Source organism: Calonectris borealis, chromosome 14 (genome assembly GCF_964195595.1).
Source record: "Calonectris borealis chromosome 14, bCalBor7.hap1.2, whole genome shotgun sequence".
NCBI classification, from domain to species: Eukaryota; Metazoa; Chordata; class Aves; order Procellariiformes; family Procellariidae; genus Calonectris; species Calonectris borealis.
In genome coordinates, this window is record NC_134325.1 from 18,555,998 (window position 1) to 18,580,091 (window position 24,094).

Genomic DNA, 24,094 nt, shown 5'->3' on the forward strand with positions numbered 1-24,094 from the left:
GTGTGCTTTCTCACATTGGTGTAACCTATGGGCAGATTACCACTAAAAGCAGAGCGAAGGCCTACAAGCTCAAGTGTGATTTTTTTCCCTTTTGAAACATCAGTTTTGAGCCCAAACAGATCATAATTAAAAAAAAAAAAATCCACACATCACACATTCCAGCAATGTGACTATTTCCTACATAAAAAATGAGTAAGAAGTGGCAGCAGATGCAGAGAAACTATACTTTTCCATATTCAGCTTTCGTGTGCTCACAAAGCTGCCACAAAACAACTAGAAAAGCCAGAACACAAACATCGCTTTTTAAAATAAAAAGGGTACCACGAATCAAAGAGTAAAAATATAAGGAAACATGGCTACATGTACCTTTATAATTACATAGTATTTGTAAGAATACCTACCGGATGCTTTTTCAAGTTTGTCTCTCATAAATAACAACTGGAAATGTATCCACGCTTATGGTTGTACTCAAAAACACTGGGAGAATCCCAAAAGTATTTGTGCTTAATGACACTATAACAGTACTTCAATATTGTTCTCATATAGTACAACCTAAGCAATTGGATACTGTTTTTAAAGGAAAATTCTTCATAACTTTTGATTCCAAGTGGATCTGATGATAGCTTTTACACTCTGTCTTATTTGTTATTCTGATCAATCTAGAAGAAGGATAATCAACTATTTACTGACTCTTTACTTTTAAAAGGTTCAGTAATAAATCAGACCAAAGGAGCAGGAAGATTCTCACACTGGAGTCACTGGTTAATAAGTGACTTTTTTAAATTTTTTTTTAGATTATTTTTTATAAGTCTATTAATTTTCAAGCAATACCCAAAAAGTAGCTACTTAGATGTCATAAAACAGTTATGGCAGCCATAATCCTGTGTACTGTTATGATTTAAGAATGTAGCTATGCAAGACTTCAAGACTATTGCCAATGTCCGTTTCCCAACCAACTGGGACCAGAAACTAAACTAAGTTCATACTGCAAAACAGCAGTTTGTGATGTTAGAAAAATGCATGAGACATACCCACGCTAGGCCTCCATGTTACAGAAAACAGTCAAGTTCAGTGTGGTTTAAAAATATGCCATATATGATAAATTTCTTACCTAATTGATCAAAACAGCTTTGCAAGAACTTTCTTAAATGTTTGGTGAGTACTTTAAAACCCATTAACTTAAGCATTTCCAATTAACTTTCAAATGTGACGTACAAGTTGCAACATCCTACAAAGAAAGTTTAGGATTTCAAGAAATTCTAAAGACTTACTTTTGAAGAAGAATATTTAGAATACATTTCAATCTTCCAACTCTATCTACATAGTGAAATCTCATTGAATCCAGCAACTAAGTGTGTAGCTCGTATAAATGATTATAGTTCACCTTTAGGTTTAAGTATTTTATATTTTCAGAACTAAACCCTAAAACATCTATCAAAAGTAATACTTAAAAACATCTTGTTAGAGGTGAAGCTTCTAATTAAATAATCAGTATTACATGCACTTATTAGATAGCTAATAAGATATATGCTGATAAACTCGGCTCCTGTTTAATGAGGAAAAGAAATTCAGTAACGATAGATAGTTCTCTTCCCATACAAATAGAAGCATGACTAAGCACAAACTGGGTTTCAAGATCACTTAAACTTTAGATGCATCAGTCATTACTTTAGGAACAATTTACCCAGAATTTTACACACAACCTAACATAAAAACAATGTATATCTATTTCACAGGTTAGTGCCACTAGTAAACGTACGGTTACATACACAGACAAAACAGAAGGGAAGCTGGAGGTAGTGGTGCACCGAAATACATAGAACTAACAGCGCTTGCAACCATGTCAGCTATTTTGCTTCCCAGGTGTATGTTTTTCCCTACTTATCAGGCTTATAAACACTTCCCACCACAAGCTACTTAGAGTCATTAAGCCCTTGTGTCAAGGTCTGGGACTGTGTCTACATGTACTACTAAGCGTCTGTACTTTTTAACAATATTGCAATATGTTTTGGGGGAGTGGGGACCTGAGGACATCCACTCCTAAGAATAGCATCTTCTACACTGCAGCATAGAAGGCATCCTCAGGAGATGAGATATGATGCAGAGAGAAAACGAGCACTAGGCTGCTCAGCAGGAATAGCATTTTCCCAGTCTAACAGACTACCTCATAGGCATAAATTAGAAAAGACAAAAACTGGGGATTACCTACTTTTAATTGCAGAGCAAGAATGCGTGATCCTTCTGACAATCATTTCCACCTTCCAGTTTTTTAATGGACTCTACCATTGTCCCCATTAAACAAGACATTTGCAAGAAAATAAAAATCTTCCTCTTTCATCTGTCCATCTGCTGCCCAGAAAACAGGTACTACCTCATCATGTCAGCAGCATACACCATGAAAATTGCATTCATTTATGATGAAAGAATTCAACCAAATGAATAAGAATAATATAAAGATTTTAAATATTCATAGGAAAACAAACTACACCTTTAAAACTTGTTTTCTAAAAATGAAGAAAGAATGAGAGAAGAACAAAAAAATATTCACCTGATCTACCTGTTTTCTTAACTACTTAGCAAGTAGGAATTTCAATTTCCTTGAAATTGCCTTGCAGTGCACACTTCAAATAAAGCATGCCCTGTCAAAACTCCTCTCAGTAACTTAGCTTTGGATACTGCCACATTTCTAGAAGATTTTTCACCTTATTTTCTTATTTGAATAAGCAAATAAAAACAGAAAAAAAAACACTAGAAAGAATATGTGATTTTGCGTCCTCTTACCTGTAATGATGATGTCTGGATGTTTGGTAACTACTGAAAGTGGGTGAATAATTATAAAGCTCAGGTGTGTTGTGTCAGAGGTTAAGTGCCACTCGTGAGCTAGTTAAGAGGACAGGAGCAAAGAAGGGATCTCAGTTCTCTGCTGTTTTCCCAAGAAAAGAGAAAAGCTCAGGAGAAGACACTGAAGAAAGCTGAGCTCAGCTGTGTGATATCACAGGAACAGAGGGAGGAAGGCCCAGAACTGCCCCAGAGCTACAGAAGCCTTGATCATTTAAAAAAAAAAAAATTAATCTTTATTTCACAGCCCTATAGCATTGAACAGAAATGCCTGAAGATACAGAGTTTTAAGTGTTTAAAATTAGACTAGATATTGAGACATTATCACCAAAGAACTATAGAAACACTGCAAGTCCCTTCTCCAACCAAAGGAGTTCCTTATCTCAAGACTCACTGTTTCACTTTTTAGCCAGATTTTCTTTGTCTGTGAGCATTCTGTTATCAGCAGCTAACAGCCTACACCTAGGATCATAACCGTACTTACCAGTAAACAGAAAAATTTGAAGGATTACATTTCTATTCCCATTCTGCCTCGTACCTCTCCTCTGATTTTATCTAAGCTTTTCTTCCTGCAGCACTAATCAGTGCACTTATCCACAATTTGCCCTTTTGTTTTCTGGGCAAGCACTTAGCAAAAATCACCGTACTTTCTATTACATTTTAAATGTCCTCTGGTTCTTAAAAATAAATAAATCCTGGCATTGTTTTTTCTCAGTCTTTTGTTCACTGCATGTAACTGTATCCTGTCTTTGGATGATAAAATCTTAGCAAGATGGATTCGTGATTTTTGTGAAAGTGCCTTGGACAATTCCTGTGTGTGTATATATATATATATATATGCATTTCCCCTTAACCAGAGGCCTACTCAAAGTCTTCAAAGTCTTATACGAGACCAAATCAAAGCATAGGTTTTATCCTGGCAAATGAAAGGAAAAGTAAAATCTATAGAGATTTACAGTCAGGAATATAAGTGTTTCTTTTCTTTGTTAAGTGTTGACTAACAAATGCTAATATAACATAAAAAAATTAGTTTTCTAACTTATCTGAGAGACAAAACATTTAGAATGGAAATTGTAGCTGCAATTCAAAAATGTTTTTTTCTTTTTTTTTCTTTAGAAATCTTTTATCATGGAGTTTAATTCTGATGGCAAATAAATAATGTCGTGAAGATTCCCATCCTTCCTCCTGCTTCCTCATTTCGATTTGTTAAATTTGAATAGCAAAGGATTAGCTTGCACGCCTAAATTTATGGGGTGAGCTGAATGTTTGAAGCACACAGACATACTAAAAAGGTAGAAAGGTATCTGAAGGCGACGAGCTCAAGTGGAAATGTTAATACCATAGAAATTTATATAGTTAGGTGATATGAATCTTTCCCCACTGCAGCTTTGCTGTCTGCGTTCAATCAGGTAAACTGCACTCATACTACAAAAGCATCATGGAAAGGATTAATTGTTTTTAAGTGCCTTATAATTGCCACCAGCTTATTACTGCAAAGTAGAGGGTGCTTGCTAGCTCCTGCTCTTCGATAATTGCTGTGTTACTGGACAGCTGACTCAGGCTGTAGTTCTATGCAGCATCAACTGATGGGACTCCTGTCCTTTCCATTAATCATTTTTCCAAGGGAGTCTGCTTACAGGACAGCCTTAAAAAATAACAAGTAATTTTTTTTTTTTATAAAAAAGCACTATGTTTTCCCCTTTCAGTCCAAAGTGCAGCCACACAAAGCTTTGTGTCAGTACAACCATAAAGCAGAAATAGGGAGTAGGAAAAAAACTGTAATCGACAAAGAAAAGAGTGTTCTACAAAATTTGCACCCAAAAAGGATGTGATTATGCAGACAACATTGTACAAGATGGAGATATTACTATAAACTTTTTAGTTCACTTAGCAACTAATAAAGTGGTAAGTCTCTGTCTTTTACATAGCCATGTAAAAGCATTTGTAAGCATGTCTGCACTAATTTTGACTTAATTTAACTTTACAGAAATGTTGGGTTATTCTTGTGCTTAGGTACTTTCCATCTGACAACTTCCAAAGCGCAGATGTGCTAAAAGCATGAAACCCCTTCCTTTCCCTTCCCTCCTGCAGATACACTTTGGCAAAGACAGACTGATGGCATGGAGCAGTTTTCAACATATCTTCCTCCTTTCCACTGCCAAGATTTTTTCAAGCCCTGTCTGTTATCCGTGTTGCTGGTATCTGGTTGGATTGGTTTTGCCAATCCACTTTTATTTTGACCATGCATAGCTTTCGTAGCACATATGAACATTTCCAGCGCATACTGAAACACCAATACTCTCAATCTTCCATTACAATGTCGTTGCAAAGACCTCTACTCCTATCACCTAACTTCAGTTTGCCATCTTCTGCAGTGTGTTATCGCACACAAACGTGTCCAACAGAGTAGAAGTACTTTTCTTAACTCATACGATCCAACGTTTTAACTAGTCAGCCAAAAGGTAATGTTATACCTTCTAGAGGTTCCTTGTTAACCTTTACTTCACAAACTGTAATTTTTTGAATGTAAGGAATTTTTAGAAAAATGAGACAAGGATACATTATATTTAATTTCCTTAAACTATTAATATGTTGTACAGGGTATTCAATATAATTCCTTTTATTATTTCCAGGAAAGCAGCCAAAATATGTAACTATTTTAAATGTCTCTCTAGATAACATTAAACTAGTGTTTGATACGTGTATAACATATCTATATGCATGAAGTAAAGACTCTATAGCTTCCTGTGATTTTTGTATAATTATAGTTGAACTTTTGGCTATAAAAAAGCCCCAAAACAATCCACTGAAGTCCTTTTTGCTTGTTAATCACCCACAAAATTATTTTTTCTTTTGCACCCATTTTTTATATTTGTAAATTGTAGCCTGAATTGAGCTACAATTAATTAAGAAAGAAATTTAAGAGAGTCGCTGGGCATCTTTCACTTCAGATCAGAAAGCGGAACCAAATTTCCAAACTCGGTTCCCAATACAAACATGCTTTTATAAATAATGTAGCCAAGCTCCATTACCATTTAAAATTCAATATATTTTGTGAGTTCAGAATTAGAAACATTTACTCAGGTTTGTCTGTTTTAACTGAAGACAAATAACCTATTCCTGGCTTGAAAAATAAGACTATCAATACTGATGTGATGTTCTTTCACTTAGCTAAATAAACCCACTCTGGGATATCGATAGTCTGAGTAAGCACAGCCCTGGCACAGCAAGCTGCAAAGCCCAACGCTGGAGGCATAACCTTTAAAACCACAGAAAACCTGCTGCAACGATGCTGACCGGTCCCTTCTGACTCTGCCCTGCAGGCACAAGACTGACAGATATCTAAGAAGAAGACATCTGGAGGCAGAAAGTAACAGAAATGGGGGGGAAGGAGAGCGTGTGAGGCCCCTAACAGAAAAACAACTCTCTGCAAGCTCTGTGACCATACTGAAGGCCACCTGAGATACTGGTCAGGTCTGGGGCTTCCTACCTGGAGCTGATTGAGCCCAAGACGAAATGTCAGAGAGAAAATGATCTCCATTTGAAGAAATTACGCTTTAAAACACTTGCCTCACCAGTCTGGGTTAACAGTTCACAAGACAAGACAAGACCCCAGAGTTTACCTTTGCTACCAATCTGATAATAAAATTAGCAGAGCTTTCTAGCAAGGGAGGTATTCCACTTACAGGATTCGCGCTACAGAATAAAATTGGCCAGTGGCATGTAATGTAATAACTGATTGGGTTTTTGAATGAATCAGAATAACATGCCTGTTTTCATGCTGCTTCTACTATGATCAGTTACTGTCATCAAATAGCATATTATCAAGCCATTTTCTCACCATCAGGCATTGGTGGATCTTTTAGCAAGCTGGAAAAAGCCCCCTTCCATTTTCTTTTGTTGCAGGCAGGTATGGAATCAAAAAGCAGTGACATAATATAAGATCAGAATACGGATTATCTAACAGCTGCTGCTATTTAGGTATCATTTTCCTGATCACCTCCAGCATTGCCATGACTATAAGTAGATGCTCTATCATCTTCCTTAAACTAATACGAATTTGATCTCAAATAACTGGGGAGTGTTTCAAAGAGTTTTCAGACTCTGTTGTCAAGCGTTTTATCTGAGCCATTAAAAATAAGAGGCGAAAAAACCCAAATGTGTCATTTAGTACAGGAGAATACAGAAGAAAATGATGACTTATCAACACTTTCAGAATATGCATAGATCTAAGACTTGCCTTGCTTATGTCAGCCATTTTAAGTAAATGGTTTTAAAAAATGTTAGGTTATGCTAAATGAAATGAGTTAAGTAAAATATGGCATTTTATTTCATCCTGATATATACCCAGAATGATTTTAACAGAAGTTGTATTCTGATATAAATAATATTTGCACAGGTGCATCATAGAATCCTGATTAAATAGAATTTCAGAAAAAAAATGATCTAAAATAAAAATAAAAGCTAAAACCTATTGCTACTATAATTTAAGATAAGATATTTATAGAAAGAGCAAAGATCAAGTATATTCGATCATAGGATCATAAGATACTAAGAAGTACCTCAAATGAAGAAAAAAAAGAACTATTAGTACAGGGAAGAGATGTTACTATCAAAAGACATATTCTTTATGAAATTTGAAATGCTCCAAAATTCCAGAAGGTGAAAGCAAAGGATTTTTGCCTACTAGCAATCACTGAGATATGCCAAATCAGATAACTTGACCCCAGACTTTGACGGGTTGAAAAAAACATGTTATGTGTGTAGTTTCCACAAGAACAACTAGGAATCAAAAAATTAAGTATTATTTCTAGATCGTTAGCACATTGCAAAACAGGGCTGCTCAAATTCTGCCACAGGCTGAAATATCCTGTCTTAAACCAATAACTGGGCTTAAGTTCCTCAGAATGCTGTATCACTTTATAAATCATTCACTTTATACCTTTATCTTTTTCACACTTCTAAAGTAATTTGTAACATTGGACATTTTTGGTATCTATATGAGCTCTCAGGCTTTAAAAGTTGCTTCTTAATGTTAGATGGACTGTGATTTTGAACAGAAAATGTGAATGCATCACTGGAAGTAAAAGGAAGATGCTATAATGGTAACTCCATTCTTTTTGAGACACTCCTCAGAGTTTGCACTTTTTTATCCTGTATGGTTTGATAGACTTTTTTTTGAGGAAAAAATGCAGAAAGAATCAGAAAAGGAAAAAATCTACACTCACATGTCCGATTTCACATATCGGCAATCCCAGGTGCATTTGAAATGTTGAGTTTCCTAACATGTAAATTTAATTCTATATTGCTGTGCAATTTATTTTTAGCCTATTTCAATGCGTTGCAGAATTGTGTTGTTCCTTTTCAGCTGATTAGAGTTATTCCTAAGTGGCTCTTAGCAAGCATGAAAAATAGAGTGAATGGGATGAAGTGCACATCAGCTGAGGAGTAAAATATTATGAATTAAAAATTACTTATTCAGAGATAAAGATGCAGACAGGCTTACATCCTTTGCAAGCTCTAGACCTAGGCTTGTTGGGGTTTTTTTTTAATTATTTTTTCATGTTTTTTCTTTATGCTGTTCCAAAAACTGGATAAATTATTAAATTATTATCATGGAATACTATATTTTACTCTTTCTTGAAACCAAACTCATATCATTAGCGAAGGAAAACCACTGTAATATGAGAGAGAGAAGCTGACCGGCAACCTTAGCTGGCAGATTCAGTCTTTCAAAGCATTTCTTACAAATATTACTATTATAGTAAGAAACTTCTATTGCATCTTGGTCAGAAGACCAAGACTGAAAGATTGCAAGGTCTTTCAAGGCACCCTTGGTCAAAGAGAACACACATTACAGGTTGTGTGGAAAACATATGACTCTATCCTATAGCTAGCTTGCAGACAAAAACAGCTCTCAAGTTACCTCTGCTTCCAAATTAGCATTATCATTGAGTGATGATTCATTTAGAAGTCTTTTCCCAAACTGCTGTTTATCATAACTGAGAACACAACTGCTTTGCTCAGCAAACCTAAAGTGCAGAAACTTGCTGAGGTTCATTCTTTAAATTCCATTACTTGAGACAAAAAGTGGAGTTGATTTATATCCTCAGCTACAGAGAGTTGTCAGAATTAGTTGAATATTACTGCACCGAGCTCGTATGTCAGCTGGGTTTTGTGGACAGGCTTGCCAGCACCTCAGATCTAATTCTTTGCATTGACTTTTTTGTTCCAGTATAAAGTATTTTTCCCACTGTTTGATGGAAGGGAATGCAAAAATATGGTATTTGCTGAGTTTTGTCATCTATTCATATTTTTATTAAATATTTTTATTTATATATATATAAATATTATATATATTTTTATTAAATATTCCTTTTTTTTGTTACAAATTTGTACATGGGAAACATATTTTGTGGCAGAAAATCAGTTATCAAACGATGAAACTTTGCAGAATCATGTGAGCCATGTGGTTTGTTGTGCAAAATACAGAAGCAAGGCAGAAAAGAGTATTTCAGAGGTCAGAGCTTCAGACAGTATCCTTCAAGGCAGGGGACTTATTGAGTAGTGTTTGACCTGTCAGTCTGAGCTCTGGGTACCAGGGTTTGATAGCTGGACAATGTTCCTCAACAGGCGTGGATCAACTTCAATAAACACATCTGTCTGACTGCATGTCCCACATTTAGGACCCTGTGTGGGATTACAAAGATAAAATATTAACCTCTTGAGCTTTCTATCCATTTTCAAATGGCTGAATTTGTATCCACATCATACCACTTTTTACAATGATAAGCCCACTTACGTGTGAGGCAATCTTGCACTTTCAATTTTTTTTTTTAATTTGGTTTATACTCTCTGTGCCAAATTAAGTCCAGCCATTGCCTGCACTGTTGAGTCAGAACATGTTTCCAAGCTAGCAGGCTGCTTAGCTCTTTGCACAACTGACATGAGAATGTTTGTGATTAACTTTCCTAACAAAAATGTGTCTTTCCCTTCTTATACATATAAATTACTTTTATACTGCCTCCATTTGTCCTTCCAGCTGCAGTAATGTTTTGTCCTGAACTCCTGCTGTTCACACCAAACAGTTTTAAGTTGCACGATAATTTTGTCACAGATACATGGGTACCTTCTATTCAAGGTGAAATCATGTGAAAGGAGCATTTATCAAAACTTATTATCAAAAACCTCGAGGTGCTCATCTAGTCAGATAGCATCTCTTATTTGCAGGCTCTTCTGTCTCGTTGAAACCCTCTTCCCTCCAGTGGTTTTCAAAGTTATTTAATTTATAGAATTTTTCAGAGTTCTAATAATCTCTAAAATGTTTCCATCTACTCTTACAGTTCTCTTTCTAGTTAAATAACTACCCAGAACTGATCCTAACAAAACAGGAAAAAGTTGTTTAAAAAAGATTTTGTTAATTTGGATCATTTATAAAAGGTGGGTAATTAAGGAAAGAGGCTGGATGAAAAGATTTTTTGCTTTCTGTTTTTTCCTTCCACTGCTGACCTTTCATGCATAATTATATGTGATTACGGAGTGCTTTTACAGCTGATTATGTTCTGACTATCTATTATGTCCAAACAGCAAATTTGGTAAACCAAGACTCCTGTCCTTCTTCTAGAAGGACCAGAGCTACAACTCACAAATTCCAGTTTTACATGAGCTCAAGAACTAACATCTGGATGCAAACTGAGCAAAGCCTCATCGCAGAGTTTCAACACATCTTAAACTGTCCGTCTATGTAAATGTAGCCCCCGACTGCCAAAATCAGATGACCCATAACTTACAGGAAGGAGAAGGGTGATGGCTTTATCCAGTGTAGCTAGCTGAGGGACAGCTCTATTCCACAGCAAGTTTGCCATCAGAGACCTTGGATGCACACGCGAGCTGTGCACTGCTTGGATGTCAGGTTGAGATGGGTGGACATTTTTTCCTTTTCTATTCAGGAAAGAAATCCATACATGTGAACACATGTTCCATCATGTCCTCTGGGCTTGATGATTTGAGGGTGGGGACTTCCAGGCTCAGCTCATTACATTTCTGTTCCACACTGGGATGCAACGGGGTGCACACACACACACAGACCAAATTTCTGTGGTATGCTTTAGTGTTCATCTGCCTCGGGGAGCACACCCAGTAATGACACTTCTTTGTAACACACTTACCACATCACTACCCTGAGATGCTCAAAAATGTAGAAAAAAAGAATGGAAAAATTTAATTTTCTGGCACCCATCCTTCTCATGAAATGTTAAACAGCACATGTTTGAAATCAACTATAAGCTATGTAAGAGCCCAAGCTGGGTAAATTCAAGTTTTTAGAAGTTCAGGCAGCCTACATATGTCCATACAGGACACAGCCAAGGCCGCAACTTGTGCTCTGGTGTGTAACCATCCATCCTGTTTCATTGTTAGTGGGGCCCTGCCACAACTTCCACTTAGAATCATAGAATCATGGAATCATTAAGGTTGGAAAAGACCTCTAAGATCATCGAGTCCAACCGTCAACCCAACACACCATGCTCACTAAACCATGTCCCTAAGCGCCTCATCTACCCGTCTTTTAAATACCTCCAGGGATGGGGACTCCACCACTTCCCTGGGCAGCCTGTTCCAAGGCCTGACCACTCTTTCAGTAAAGAAATTTCTCCTAATGTCCAATCTAAACCTCCCCTGGCACAACTTGAGGCCATTTCCTCTCGTCCTATCGCTTGTTACTTGGGAGAAGAGACCAACATCCACCTTGCTACAACCTCCTTTCAGGTAGTTGTAGAGCGCAACCTCTACAACCTCCCCTCAGCCTCCTCTTTTCCAGACTTACGCCAACGATTATTCTTCCAAACAGTACTCAGATATATTGCAGTGAACAAAAAATGTTGGTGACTGTTTCAAAAGACAGCAAGGAGAAAGCAACCTTGATGTTGCAGGCAACAGGAAGAAAACTTTCAAATACCGCATATGCCAAGCCACTTGCCCGCAGAGGACAGAACAGCTACCAGCTACTAGTACAGATGTAGCTTCTCAATTCACAGCAAGGCAACTTCCTTTTTTGCAAGAAGGCAAATCAATTTTCTAGCAGCCTGGCTGACTAGATTGTCTGGGAAGGTGTTGTGCTAATTATGAAAAGGGATGGTGGAAATGAGGAACAAATCTGTTTTTATTGAATGCACAAGGTGTTAAAAACTAAGAATGCGGAATAAAGAAAACTCTGTACTTCAGAAATAGCCATCTGTGTAGCAAAGTATTCATTTTATTAATGCAGCTTTGACTTGTTTGGTAACTTCTGAAATCTAGAGGGAATGTTGGATAAGGAATGCTGCAAAAGAAATGGGCATGGGAACTACACTATACTGGATAATCTGTCATTATATTTTCAAGTTGCTGGAAACTTAGGAGTAAGCTAACCGAACCTTTAAGTACAGACATTTTGAGAGAGAAATCCCAGTTTAGATGCTAGGTAGTGTCTGCTCAGAGCACCAGTGACACTAGAGGTCAGCATGGGCGCATCTACATTAGCATTTATTCTGGGCCAGGAATGTGCTTTGTAAGTGCTGCCTACTCTGCTGCAGCCCACAGGACCGAGCAGACCTCAGAGTTTGCAAATTGGATTCATTCACAGAAAAATGAGCTCTTGAGCAACTGCTATTGGTCGTTCAAGCCACATGCCCAGATTAGATCGAGTCTGAAATAAACTCCCAGGACTCCTATGGCAACTACAACTACTAATAAGGTGTACCCCAAGGCCACAGGATACAAAAATGCATGGAGGATGCTACTGAATGAAAAGTCACCCCAAAGAGGGTATTAACGATGAGCATGGAACTCAAAGAAAGGTGCACTGAGGAGGCCAAGAGTTGAAAGACAGCGAGAATTACTAAAAGACATGCTACGTCTGCCTTCATTTCAGTATCATTTGTAAAATCTAGGAGTTCTTCAGGCACATCAGTAGGGAGGAAGGAATAATAAACTGTAAAGGCAAAATGTAATTCAAGATAACTTCTAGCTTGAAAACAAAATGAATACTTCACCTCAGTTACGAGCAATCAGATAATCTATATCTCTGAATTCTGAAGGACATGGAGTATAAAATCACAAGTCTAATAAAAAGCATTTTTGTAGTAAATCTCTCAAGTCAGAGTAATACCCTATGATGGAAGAAAAGCAAATGGAAATATCCAAACTTAAGTAGGAGGAAGAAAACTGTATCTTCCATTGGTGGGGCAGCTGATTTTATGGACGACAGATTCTTCTGTACTTCATTTCCCATTGAAAGGTATTAGGTAGGAATTCTTACTATTTTAAGAAAGATAATGAATTTTAAGGGGCGCATAAACTGGTAAAATGAAAAGCCGTGCTTTTTTTTTATAGGTAGAAAAATTAAACGAAGCTATGTCACACAGTGTATTCTCAGTGGATGCAAACTACTGCTGCCAGAGATCCAAGATGACCTCTGATTCTCTGCTGCACCAACAGCACTTAGCGAATAAATCCTGTTAAGATGTCTATTAACCCAAGGTAGTGCCTCACATTTGCATAGATTTCAGTTAATTTGTATTTTATACGAATCAAGCTTCTCCTGCACAGAACACTCTTCAATCTACCCAGAACATTTTAGCAAAAAAAACATAGTATATTTTCACATATTTAGAAATACAAAGAAATTTAAGAATGGAATTGGTTCATTACTGAATAACATAGGAAAACTGTCAATGTAGAAAGAAAAAATATGTAACATCTGTATTCTGTGTTTGTACAGGGAAAAAGCAAGATGTTGTATCAATCTCATCTGAAGGAATACTCTCACTCTAAGAATAATTCTGGAGAATGTTAAAAACTGGCTACTCTTTTTAAAATGAGAAGGTACGAAGGTTTTGTGTCTAAGAATTTTCTAAAAACAGGCAAAAGAACTTAGCAGACCACTGATAACGATTTTCTTAGTCATTATTCTTTTTTCATTAGATCTCGAAATGTCAAGGAAACTTCTTAAGACTGAAAGGCAGCGGGTCCTGTGCCAGTGCTATTAAAGGGCAAATGAGACAACCTGGATAATTAAAAGCCTATAAGCCTGGTATCAATCTTAGCAAAATAATGGAATAATTCCTGCAAGTCTCAATTAATGAAGGATTAAAGAAGGGATGTAGAATTAATGCCAGTCAACATGATTTTTTTTTGGAAAACAGAACTTGCCAAGCTAGCATGGTATCTTTGAAGAGATCACAGGAACCAGGTGCTGTTCCGTACTGCCTACTACCCCTGAACAGTCTGGATGGCAATGAAGTTCCCTGAAAATTGAACTTGTCTTAGAAGTGAGATTATACATCAGCATGACATGAAACACCTGCCCACCAGTTTTACTGGGCATGTAGTGTTTAATTGTGGTTTGTTTTTTCCAAGAACTATTTCTCTTTCTTTCATTCATGGTGTGCAAATGACAAGCTACTATTAAACACAATTATTCAAACTTAATAGCAAAGGGAAGCTGTTTGAAGAAATGTTCCTAAATCTCATTTATAAGAAAGAATTGTTACTGTGCTGCTGGTCTGAAAAAGGCTGAGTTGGAGTTTCATTTCCTACACATTAAGATGATCTACTTTCTAAATCATTATCATAAGAAGTTCTGCTGCTTTGCAAAGTCGATGATGCAAATTCTTCCAACTCGCAAGTCTGTGATGTTTCTCAGCTGATGTTCTTTCAGCAATCCCAGCAGACCTAATTTAATTTCTAATCATTTCACCATGCTTAACACATTTTTGTAAATTACTTTTGCATTTGTACTCAGAGGCAGTACTGGCTGATTTTTGCTTATAAAGCTCTCCTCTTTCATTTCCATTGTTTCCTATGCAAAGGGAATGAAGCTAACTGCATAGAGCAATTCAGTGATCAGCTGCTTTCAGTCCATACCATATTTCAATAATAATATGGCACATACTGTGGATTTCATATATTTCATACTCATAGCTCCAACCTCTAGCACATTACATTGGACAGAGAAGCACTGTACCTCATTTGTGCCTTCTGGGTGCAGGACTTTTTTCAAGACAGCCCAGCAAAATATGTGAGTGCACAAGTTCAAAGGTATAGAAAATGTGCCCATTTTGTGCTTATTTAAATAATAAGCATCATCTTTTTTTTGGAGTGGAAGAATGGTATATTTAAAGTCGTTAGCTATGCTGACATTATTATTCACACTATACTATAAGCACATAGGAAAACGATCAGAAAGACAATAGGATGCAATAGGTATAAATTAGAGTAAATGCTCTGGTGTTTTGGCAGACACATGGCACAAGTTTTCATAATTTCACATCAGAAAATTTGTAAGATGTTTCTGTTGATATTGTTTTAACGCTTCCAGCTTTGGTAATCCTTTTGCTGTTCTTGTGACAATTTTTTTCTTAACTTTCATTTTCCTTTGAATGATCAAAGAAATTTTTGTTTGAAAACAATCTTGTCAAATATTAAGGCAATCATGTCATATACTGAATTTACTCCCTACAGTATTTCTTGAAAAGATCTTTAAGGATTTGTGACAAACAGGTTTGGTTACCTTCTCTTCAAAAACACTGTATATATCTAAAGAAGTTGCAAATAACCTTTCATATTTTAGAACTTCACCTACTGCCCCTCCCCAGAATTTTCATCAGATTTGGAGACAAATGCACAGCTCAAATTTAATGCAGAGTTGCCATGATAGACTCAAGATAGGTGTTAGTGATTACTTACTTATATAGACTACATCTTTCTGAAGTCTTTCAATCAAGTGACCACAAGGTTTTATTGAAGGATCTTCAGAACAGTTCACACGTGGCTCTTCACCAGCTCATGTTCCATGCTGACTGAATTTATTCGTCTTCCGTAATGTTTCCAACAAATGAAATCACACTAGAATTGCAACTTGTTATTCTCTTTTTACATCTAGTATTTGAGAACTGCGCTGCTCCTAGATTTGCCAATTCCAACCGCAATCTTCCTCTTGTTTAATATTCTTCCATCTTCAAATTCTGGTTTGTTCTTAAGCTCTGTGAAGAGCTACACAACTATTCTCTCTCTGTTCTCAGAGCCTAACTCCATTCTCTCCAAATATTAGATCTGGTTTTGCCTCCTTTTCTTTTTCTCTCTCAAAAGGGTAATAGAAAAGGAAATAGAACCTTTTCACACAGTGTTTAGTTATCTAGAGCAGTGTCCCTGATGCTTTATTCCCTCATTCTTTTAAAGTCCTCGTATTACAGAAGCTAACTTTTTGCCTCCTCTTCTGCTCAGGCTTTGAACTCTATTTCGTTTTACCACAGCTTCCATTATAACCGATGAAATTAAAATAATTATCAAATCTTACAAGTATTTCCAAATCCTTACTACTCTGGAACTATTATCTTGTCCAGTGCATTCTATTCCATTCTATCATGTTTATACAGTGGGTATATATAAAAAAAAGAAAAGTATACCTGTGCAGTTTATAATGTCATACATAAAAGAATAATGTTTGTGAATGAATGATACGATGCATAAATTTTAGTGTATTGTCTGTGCAATGCCAAAAGTTCTAAATCAATACATCGAAGAGCTAAAACACATCAATAGTTAATTTAAAACTACATACACTCCTGGAGAACATTAATTATATTTTCAGAGCTCATTTATAATGAGCTTTTAATTAGAGAGGATGTCCTCATATCTTAATTCTTAAAAGCAGAGAAATTATGAGATAGTAGGTAATTCTTAAAATAACATGCTTCACTGTACATTTCTTTTTCTTTTATTACACCAGGACTGTAAAGACTCCTTGCTTAAAGTCACTTGTGTTTTACTTACTTAGGGCAGCACAAGTGTATGATAAAGGAGGATTCTATATTTCCTTTGTCATCAGTAAGGATGTATATGGGACATCCCACTAATGGATGCCTCCTCTAAAATTTAGTAAAAGGTCAACAGAGGGAACAAGAGCTAAATACATTGTACGACTATCTCAGATTGGGAAATGACTGACCATTTTTTCTTCCATTATTAATTGTCTAATTAGTCATTCCCCCATACTGTAAGAAAATAAAATGCAGCATAATGCTTTACAAAATGTCTGCATACAGTTCTGTGTAAATGGTTTCGCAGTACTTCACAGCATAGTCCCTCATGAGAAAAACCATTTGCTTGGACACCATCCAGTAACATCTGATCAATAAACCCACCTTTATTTTTTAATTCAGCAGCTCAGCTATATTTAATTCTTCAGTTTCTAGTATTGCACAAATGTGCTGCTGTATAACACATTACCATCTAGGCTGCCTCTCTGCTTGGACAGACACGTCGCGTTTGTCATTGTTAGGACTCAACAGGAACTTGATCCGATTACCTGGTTTGCTTTCATTTGGTTTACACTGAACTTCTTCAACGCATTCTGCAGGAAACCATCCAATATGTCCCCGGGTGCTGCCTTCCCAGAATCCACCTTCACCAATGCTTAAAACTAAATACAGAGAGACATAGGAAGCATTAGAGTTTTTTCTCTTCTCATGTAAATACCAAGATTAGTTACATAACACGCTCAGTAATAATTGAGTATCATGTTGGTAAAAGCAAACATTGTACAGTAACTCAAATGCTGGTACCCCCAAAATGGGCAGAGTAACCTTTAAATGCGACCCTCCCTGACTGGTCTTTGGAACCTCTTCCCAAATTTATTTTTGTCACATGTTTCCTTGGCCCTCACATAATTCTTTCCATTTTCAGTTTTCTCATTGCTGCTTTTATCAAGCATAAATGTATGGTCATACTAAGACCAAAAAAATTTGTCTTGCCTGTTCAAATTATGCTGAAGTGCTGAACCCATTGTAAAACTGAACCCACACTGAAATTGGGTTTTAATAATACATGTTTTGATATCTCATATGTTTTCCACTTCCTAAGGAAACATGCTATTTTATTTAGTGGGTAGCTCCAGAGATTTGTAATGTAGGTCGAATAATATGATTTAACGGTTTGAGTACACAACAAACACTTGAATATCCCATAGGTGCGATACACAATGTAGATGCCTTTTGAAACATTTCAATGATTTTTCTCGGTAGAAGACAGTGACAATAGGGAGGAGAACGATTTACCAATAGGAGAAAAAGCTTTATCCTGTAGTTCTAATTATCTTGATATTAACCTTAGGACTCAGCAAGGACTGTGACAAAAGACCGCAGAACAACAGTGTATGTTTTTACTAGTAAGCAATTGGAGATGAATTACAGTAATGAAAGGATCCTAAATACTTGCTAAGTATTAGGTTTAAACTAATTTTATAGACGTTCCTACAAATCACTGTATGTTTAATATATATTAAAAAACATAAATGTACTACTAAAACATACTATACATTAATATTGGAACAAAGGTGATGTTATAAATTAACAAAACCATGGTTAGCTCTTCTAAATAGGTTGATTGGGAATGTAGCTCAGTCATACAACACAGGTCCTCAGAGTACATCTGTACAAAACACAATGTTTGGTGGAGAGGTCCCTGAGCTGCCAAAAATAAGCCCGTGGAAGTCGGAGCAGCACAGCTCCATTAGCTGTGTGCTAGCTAAGCCAGCCAAGTTAACTGGCCCTGCTGAAAATCAAGGCTAATTAGCCCAAGCACATCTCTTTGCTAACGTATGCATATGGTTTCCAAGACCTGGAATAATATCTCTGCAGGGTATTTCAGTGCGTAGGGATATTAACTTGCTCAGAGCTACTTTGATGATCTCCAACACAAGCACTCTTTGCACTGTTAAAACATACCTTATCAGGCTTTAAAATCATAGTCCCTGAGCCTGACTGCAATTGAATTCTGCACCAGTGGAACTGCTGTGACTCAATGGCACTGAATTTGAACTTGATTTCCACTACTCTAGAGTAGAGATGAAAATCAAATCAATGATAGGCCAAATAAAAAAATCTTAGTAATACTAAAGAGGTAGTAAGAAGTCTGGTTTGACACACCAGGATCTGTAAAACTGCATTTGAAATTAAATGTTTACCTTGTTTCTCATTAATGCAATCCTAAGCTATTTGTGGTATTACTTATGGAGCACGGATATCTATTAACATAGATATTTGACAGAAAAATGTTTTTAAATGTATCAATTTTAAGTCCTTTAATGTAGTAAATTCAGAGATACAAATTCCATGAGCTGCATATTTACACATCACTGTCAATAAGAAGTACGTATTAAGCCCCAGGAAATAGATCCATTAAGGCAAAATCCTACACCTGGATGGGTCCCAAATGCACCATTTATCAAGCACCTTTCTCACACGTACGAGGAAACCTACACCTACCCAGGTAGTTATGGGATGATGGGGGAGGGCACTGACCTTGGAAGACACCAACAACTCTACAGTGACACTTAAGCTGAAGAAAAAAATTTTAACATGCCTTTTCTTTTAGTTACCTAACACCTATTGATATTGTCAACATAAGCAGAAAATATTTAACCTCTACATTTACATGCAAGCAAAAATGAAGAAATCAGATCTGTGCTTTAATTGTGTTAATAAAAAAATACATAAATCAAAATATTAATGAATATAAATTTGGGGCATAATTAATGAAAAATATGTTGACAAATTCCAGTTGTTAATGAAAAAGTTTAAAGTCTGTGCACATTAACACACAAAGTCAATTCGATAATTCAGTGTTACATAAAACAGAAGCCTATCCATTCATCCAATATATATTGGGTATTCATCGGCTTCCAATATATTTTTAACCATGTAACCTCTGTTCACATAAGAATAGAGTGCATTTCTTATATATGAGATAAGGAAGTAGGAAAACTTAATTAATAATATATATAGATATTACAATTATTGTAGGATCCTACTGTACATTGAATCATAAAAGTGAGTGTAGGACTCCAGCCCAAAGAAATTTCAAAATGTGAGACAGTGAAAGATTCCTATTGCAGGTAATTAGGTTTTTTTGAGAAGAATTTTCAGCACTGAATCTCAGTCCTGATTTCACTCCACAAACTGGCAAGATAGGGAAAAACAAAAACTACTTAGGGATTGAGAAAGACTTTCCTAATTAAGTGTTTTATTAATCTGTCAAATCTGTTATTTTGATGCTCCAAATTACATAGAATCATAGAATCATAGAATCATTAAGGTTGGAAAAGACCTCCAAGATCATCGAGTCCAACCGTCAACCCAACGCCCCCATGCCCACTACACCATGTCCCTAAGGGCCTCATCTACCCGTCTTTTAAATACCTCCAGGGATGGTGACTCAACCACTTCCCTGGGCAGCCTGTTCCAAGGCCTGACCACTCTTTCAGTAAAGAAATTTCTCCTAATGTCCAATCTAAACCTCCCTTGGTGCAACTTGAGGCCATTTCCTCTCGTCCTATCGCTAGATATTTCCATCTCCAAAAAGCATTTCCACTGTAAGAAGGAAGTTGGGTATTTCACGCCCATAGAGTAATGTCACGTGTTTATGGTAGTAGCAGCTGATAACACATTCAAATCAAGAAGGGAAAGAAATTTGTTTTGTAAGTCCATCTGTGAGCGCAAGGTGAAAAGTGATTACCACAAAGCAAAACCAGCCCCGCTTTAGATCATTATTACATGAATTATTAAATATTAGCGATTACTAATAACAAGAGCAAAGCAAAAATACATGTAGTCCTGCCTGAAGACATAACGTTTACGGAAAAGAGGTAGAAGGGGAAATGAGGTGTTGCCAGAACACAGACAGCCTTCGCAATTCTGGTTCAAGCCTGTCCAGAGATTACATCTACAAACAAAATGACAGGACCTTTGGACTTGCTATCAAGGAAAAACATCATTGTGGGCGCCAAGAGAGGAAGGGAAAGCCTAATGGAATTGCAAGAGGCACAAAGATGACTCAAGAGGCAAACGTGGGGTAGCCAGGGATACAGCTGATGGGCAGAGACAGAGACAAATTGTTGGTGAGATGGAGGAGAAGCACGTATGACCTAATACTCAAAATGTAGAAGCTGAGATCTAGATGGTTCTGCACTACCAAAAAACTTGAAATAATCTTTTTAATGTATCTCAAGTGGTACCATTAATAAGAAATTCTGCAGCAGGAGCCAAAGCCATAATAATCTACATATCTATAAAAACTGGCAACACTTCATCTATTCCAATGTGGATAACTGGGAACTGAAAGGATAAATCAAAAAATATAATTTATCTTTTGTACCCATGAATGCTTTTTTAGAATGAGGCCTTAATTCCTACTTTTCCCTCTCACAATAGTGCTTAAGAGACACGTTGTAATAGATAATTTGGTACCAGCAAGAGATTTTCTAATCAACATTTTCCCTTCTGAAGGACACAACAATGGTAAATCAAAGGATAACTTTCCCAATATTAATAATTAAGCTTTATCATTTCAAGTATTTTTTTCCTTTTGCTTTTAGTAAAAACAAAAGATGTGGTTGCTATGGCAAGAGCAGGACAGAGTCTCTTTACACACAACAAGAATTACAAAAAGAATCTGATGTTATAAGAGTAAAATTAAGGTTCTAGTAACATCATGAATCCTGATATGATCTTTCACAACAGAAGTATAGTTTAAAACAAGAATTATGTTCAATTATGTGAGCAAAACTGCAAATCAGAATTGGACAAATACCAAACAATTGAATAACAGGAAAACATGTAAAAGCAGGTGCCTACCAGGATCTTACATTTTAATGTATTTAAAGTATTATACTTAGTATCAGCTAGATTCTGCCTTGCCAAAGTCCAGAAAAAAACACAAGAAAATTATATAGAGAGCTAAGTGAGCATAGGATGTTTTGTCTTTTGCAACTTCTGTAAGTTTATTGACAATGTATATATTGTAACTAATATTAATATTAACATACTCATCTCAAACAGCTTAATTACCCAATATATTATCAAAAAAATCACTTCAATCAAAACAACAAAAAAGCTTTATTCTTCCACATTACAGCTCCCTTCATTATGCCACAATCAAGAAATAGAGTACCAGAATATTTTTCCATCAAATGATGGTGCATACGATTTCTAAATTCCTTGTGATATTGAAATTTCAGTAAGTGCATAAGTCTAGGTATCCTCATTTGCAAAAATGTCAATGAAATTTACAGCCAAATTCAGGCCATTGTCTTTACAGCTGCTACAGGATATATCTGAAACGTCTTTGTAATATCTACAATCAATTTGTGGTGCTGTATAAACTGCATTCTTCTTTCCTGGGAAAAGAAATAATTATATGGATTGGGAATGACAGATCATCTTCTGGAAAAAGAATAACATTTCTACAACCAGGAGAAAAAAAGAAAAATGTACAGAATGGCAACAGAGTATAAAGTAAAGTTGAAAATCCATTGAAAAATCTAGCAACTGAACTAGCCTATGCTGATGTAAGAACTATCAGAGCTAAAAGTAAGAGTTATATCTGCTAATCAAAAGCAGCTGAAGATCTCAATACTTGTAGTGAGATGTGGAATTATGTAAGCTGAAAGCCCTCTAGAACACACAGTAGAAAGCAGAAAATGTCACCATTTCATTCTTAATCTCAAAGGGACAGTGACAGTGTCCCTTCCATTCAGACCGCAGCATGAATATGTTATTTACCTTGATTCCATTGTTCTGTTATTGATAACAAATGCCAGTTAGCTAATGAAACACAAAGGTTTTTCATGTGAATTTTAGCTAAGCAAGATTCAGTGCCAATCTGAACTCGTTTTTTTGTCTTGATGTAAAAATCTTCTGGATTTGCTTTTTAAAATAAAGTAGATCTTTAATTTCCACCAGGTAAAGACCTAACTTCTTTCTCTCAGAAATACTTAATATTATAATTTAGACTTTTCTCTTGTAGAAATATCTGTTGTCTGATGTAAATTTTCAGAATTATTTGCCTTTTGGAAGGAGAGCTTCCAAATGACAGATAATCTATGCAACAATACCTATCTGAATGATGAAAATAATTTTGCTTAAAACAGCCCCTAAAATGGTTAAAACTTAAAAATGTATGTTCCTAGCCTTGAGTTGTAATGGCAACTTATTTCCTAAGTATACATATCAATGTTAACAAAATTTCAATGTTTGATCTATTTTTGCATAAAAGCAGGTAAATCGAAAGCAATGTTAAGAGACGAGCACTGTGCAGAGTGACGGTTCTCTGAAGTGCAACTTGACTCAGACTTTACACACAACATAAATGAAGGTCAGCACAAGTTACAACTTAATCTTGCCTTCTCTTAAAGAGAGAGATTTTTCTTAAAATCTGGTTTTAGTTTAAATTTTACTCTGTTTCTTTATCTACCCCTCCTTGTTCCTGATAGATATCCCTCCCTCCCCGTGACTAATGATGAGCAGGATCGGAGTGCTTTGCCTTATGGGCAGACCGTTTTTGGCTTTCAAATACTTAATCAAGAGAGACTGACATAACTTGAGATCAGTGCAACGCGACTGGAAAGGAAGTCATTGCCTATCGCCCCGATGACAGCCACATTAAGGCCTCCAGCAGGCAAACAAGTGACTGTGCCCCAGCTGCCATGCAGAAAATGTTCTTGTGCAGTCCACGTACAACCTGGAAGGAAAGCCTTGTGTATCCGCAGTTGATGATTTTGTATAATTGACCTGAGCAGTCAGATTCAACTGCGGTTCCGCAGACGTTTCTTTTAGTGGAGAAGCAAATTCAGCAGTCCTTTTCCATCTTGGGCTGTGGGACCTCACAGAGAAATCAAATTAGGGAAATAACATGGACAGAAAATATTCCTCGCTTTTTAAACTTACATTTAAATTCCAGTTTTGCCTCTAACACAAAAGTGTGATCCAATCGTAGCTGCAAGGAATTTACCTTTCTGTAATCCAAGTGACTCTGCTGGTTTATCTGAAAAGCAGCCTTACCCCCCTGCAATTCAGTATTTGACTGTCTGACTGACCCTCACAGCCTAACTGCCCACCCTGCGCTTACTGCACACTCCTGGTTGTGTCCCCTCAGTCCCTGCGGCCGCCCACACTGCAAGCGGGTGGTAAGACTAAGGAGCCTTAGCTTCAGGTTTTGGCTGCGTGTCACAGCCCCAAACACCGCGGCCACAATCAATGTCAGGCGAGATCCTGACTTAAAACAGCTTTTTATCTTTTATCACCTCTACTTTCTCAAGAAAGAAACAGTGCAAACAAGCAACGTTTAGGAAAAGGACCTTGGGATAAGAAGATGACAGTGACTATTAATACAGCAACCACTCACTACGTCAAAATCTACAAATACAATAATCTGCGCATAA

The 24,094-nt window shown here is 36.5% G+C and overlaps 1 protein-coding gene across 1 annotated transcript in view; it reads right to left on the bottom strand.

Annotated features, from left to right (window-relative positions):
* The window catches only part of SHANK2 (SH3 and multiple ankyrin repeat domains 2), a 316,058-nt gene that overhangs the window by 192,707 nt on the left and 99,257 nt on the right, over positions 1-24,094 (bottom strand). The window contains exon 13 of the mRNA XM_075163387.1: positions 17,186-17,299. Within this exon, the coding sequence (XP_075019488.1) occupies positions 17,186-17,299 (114 nt within the window). The remainder of the gene's footprint in view (positions 1-17,185; positions 17,300-24,094) is intronic.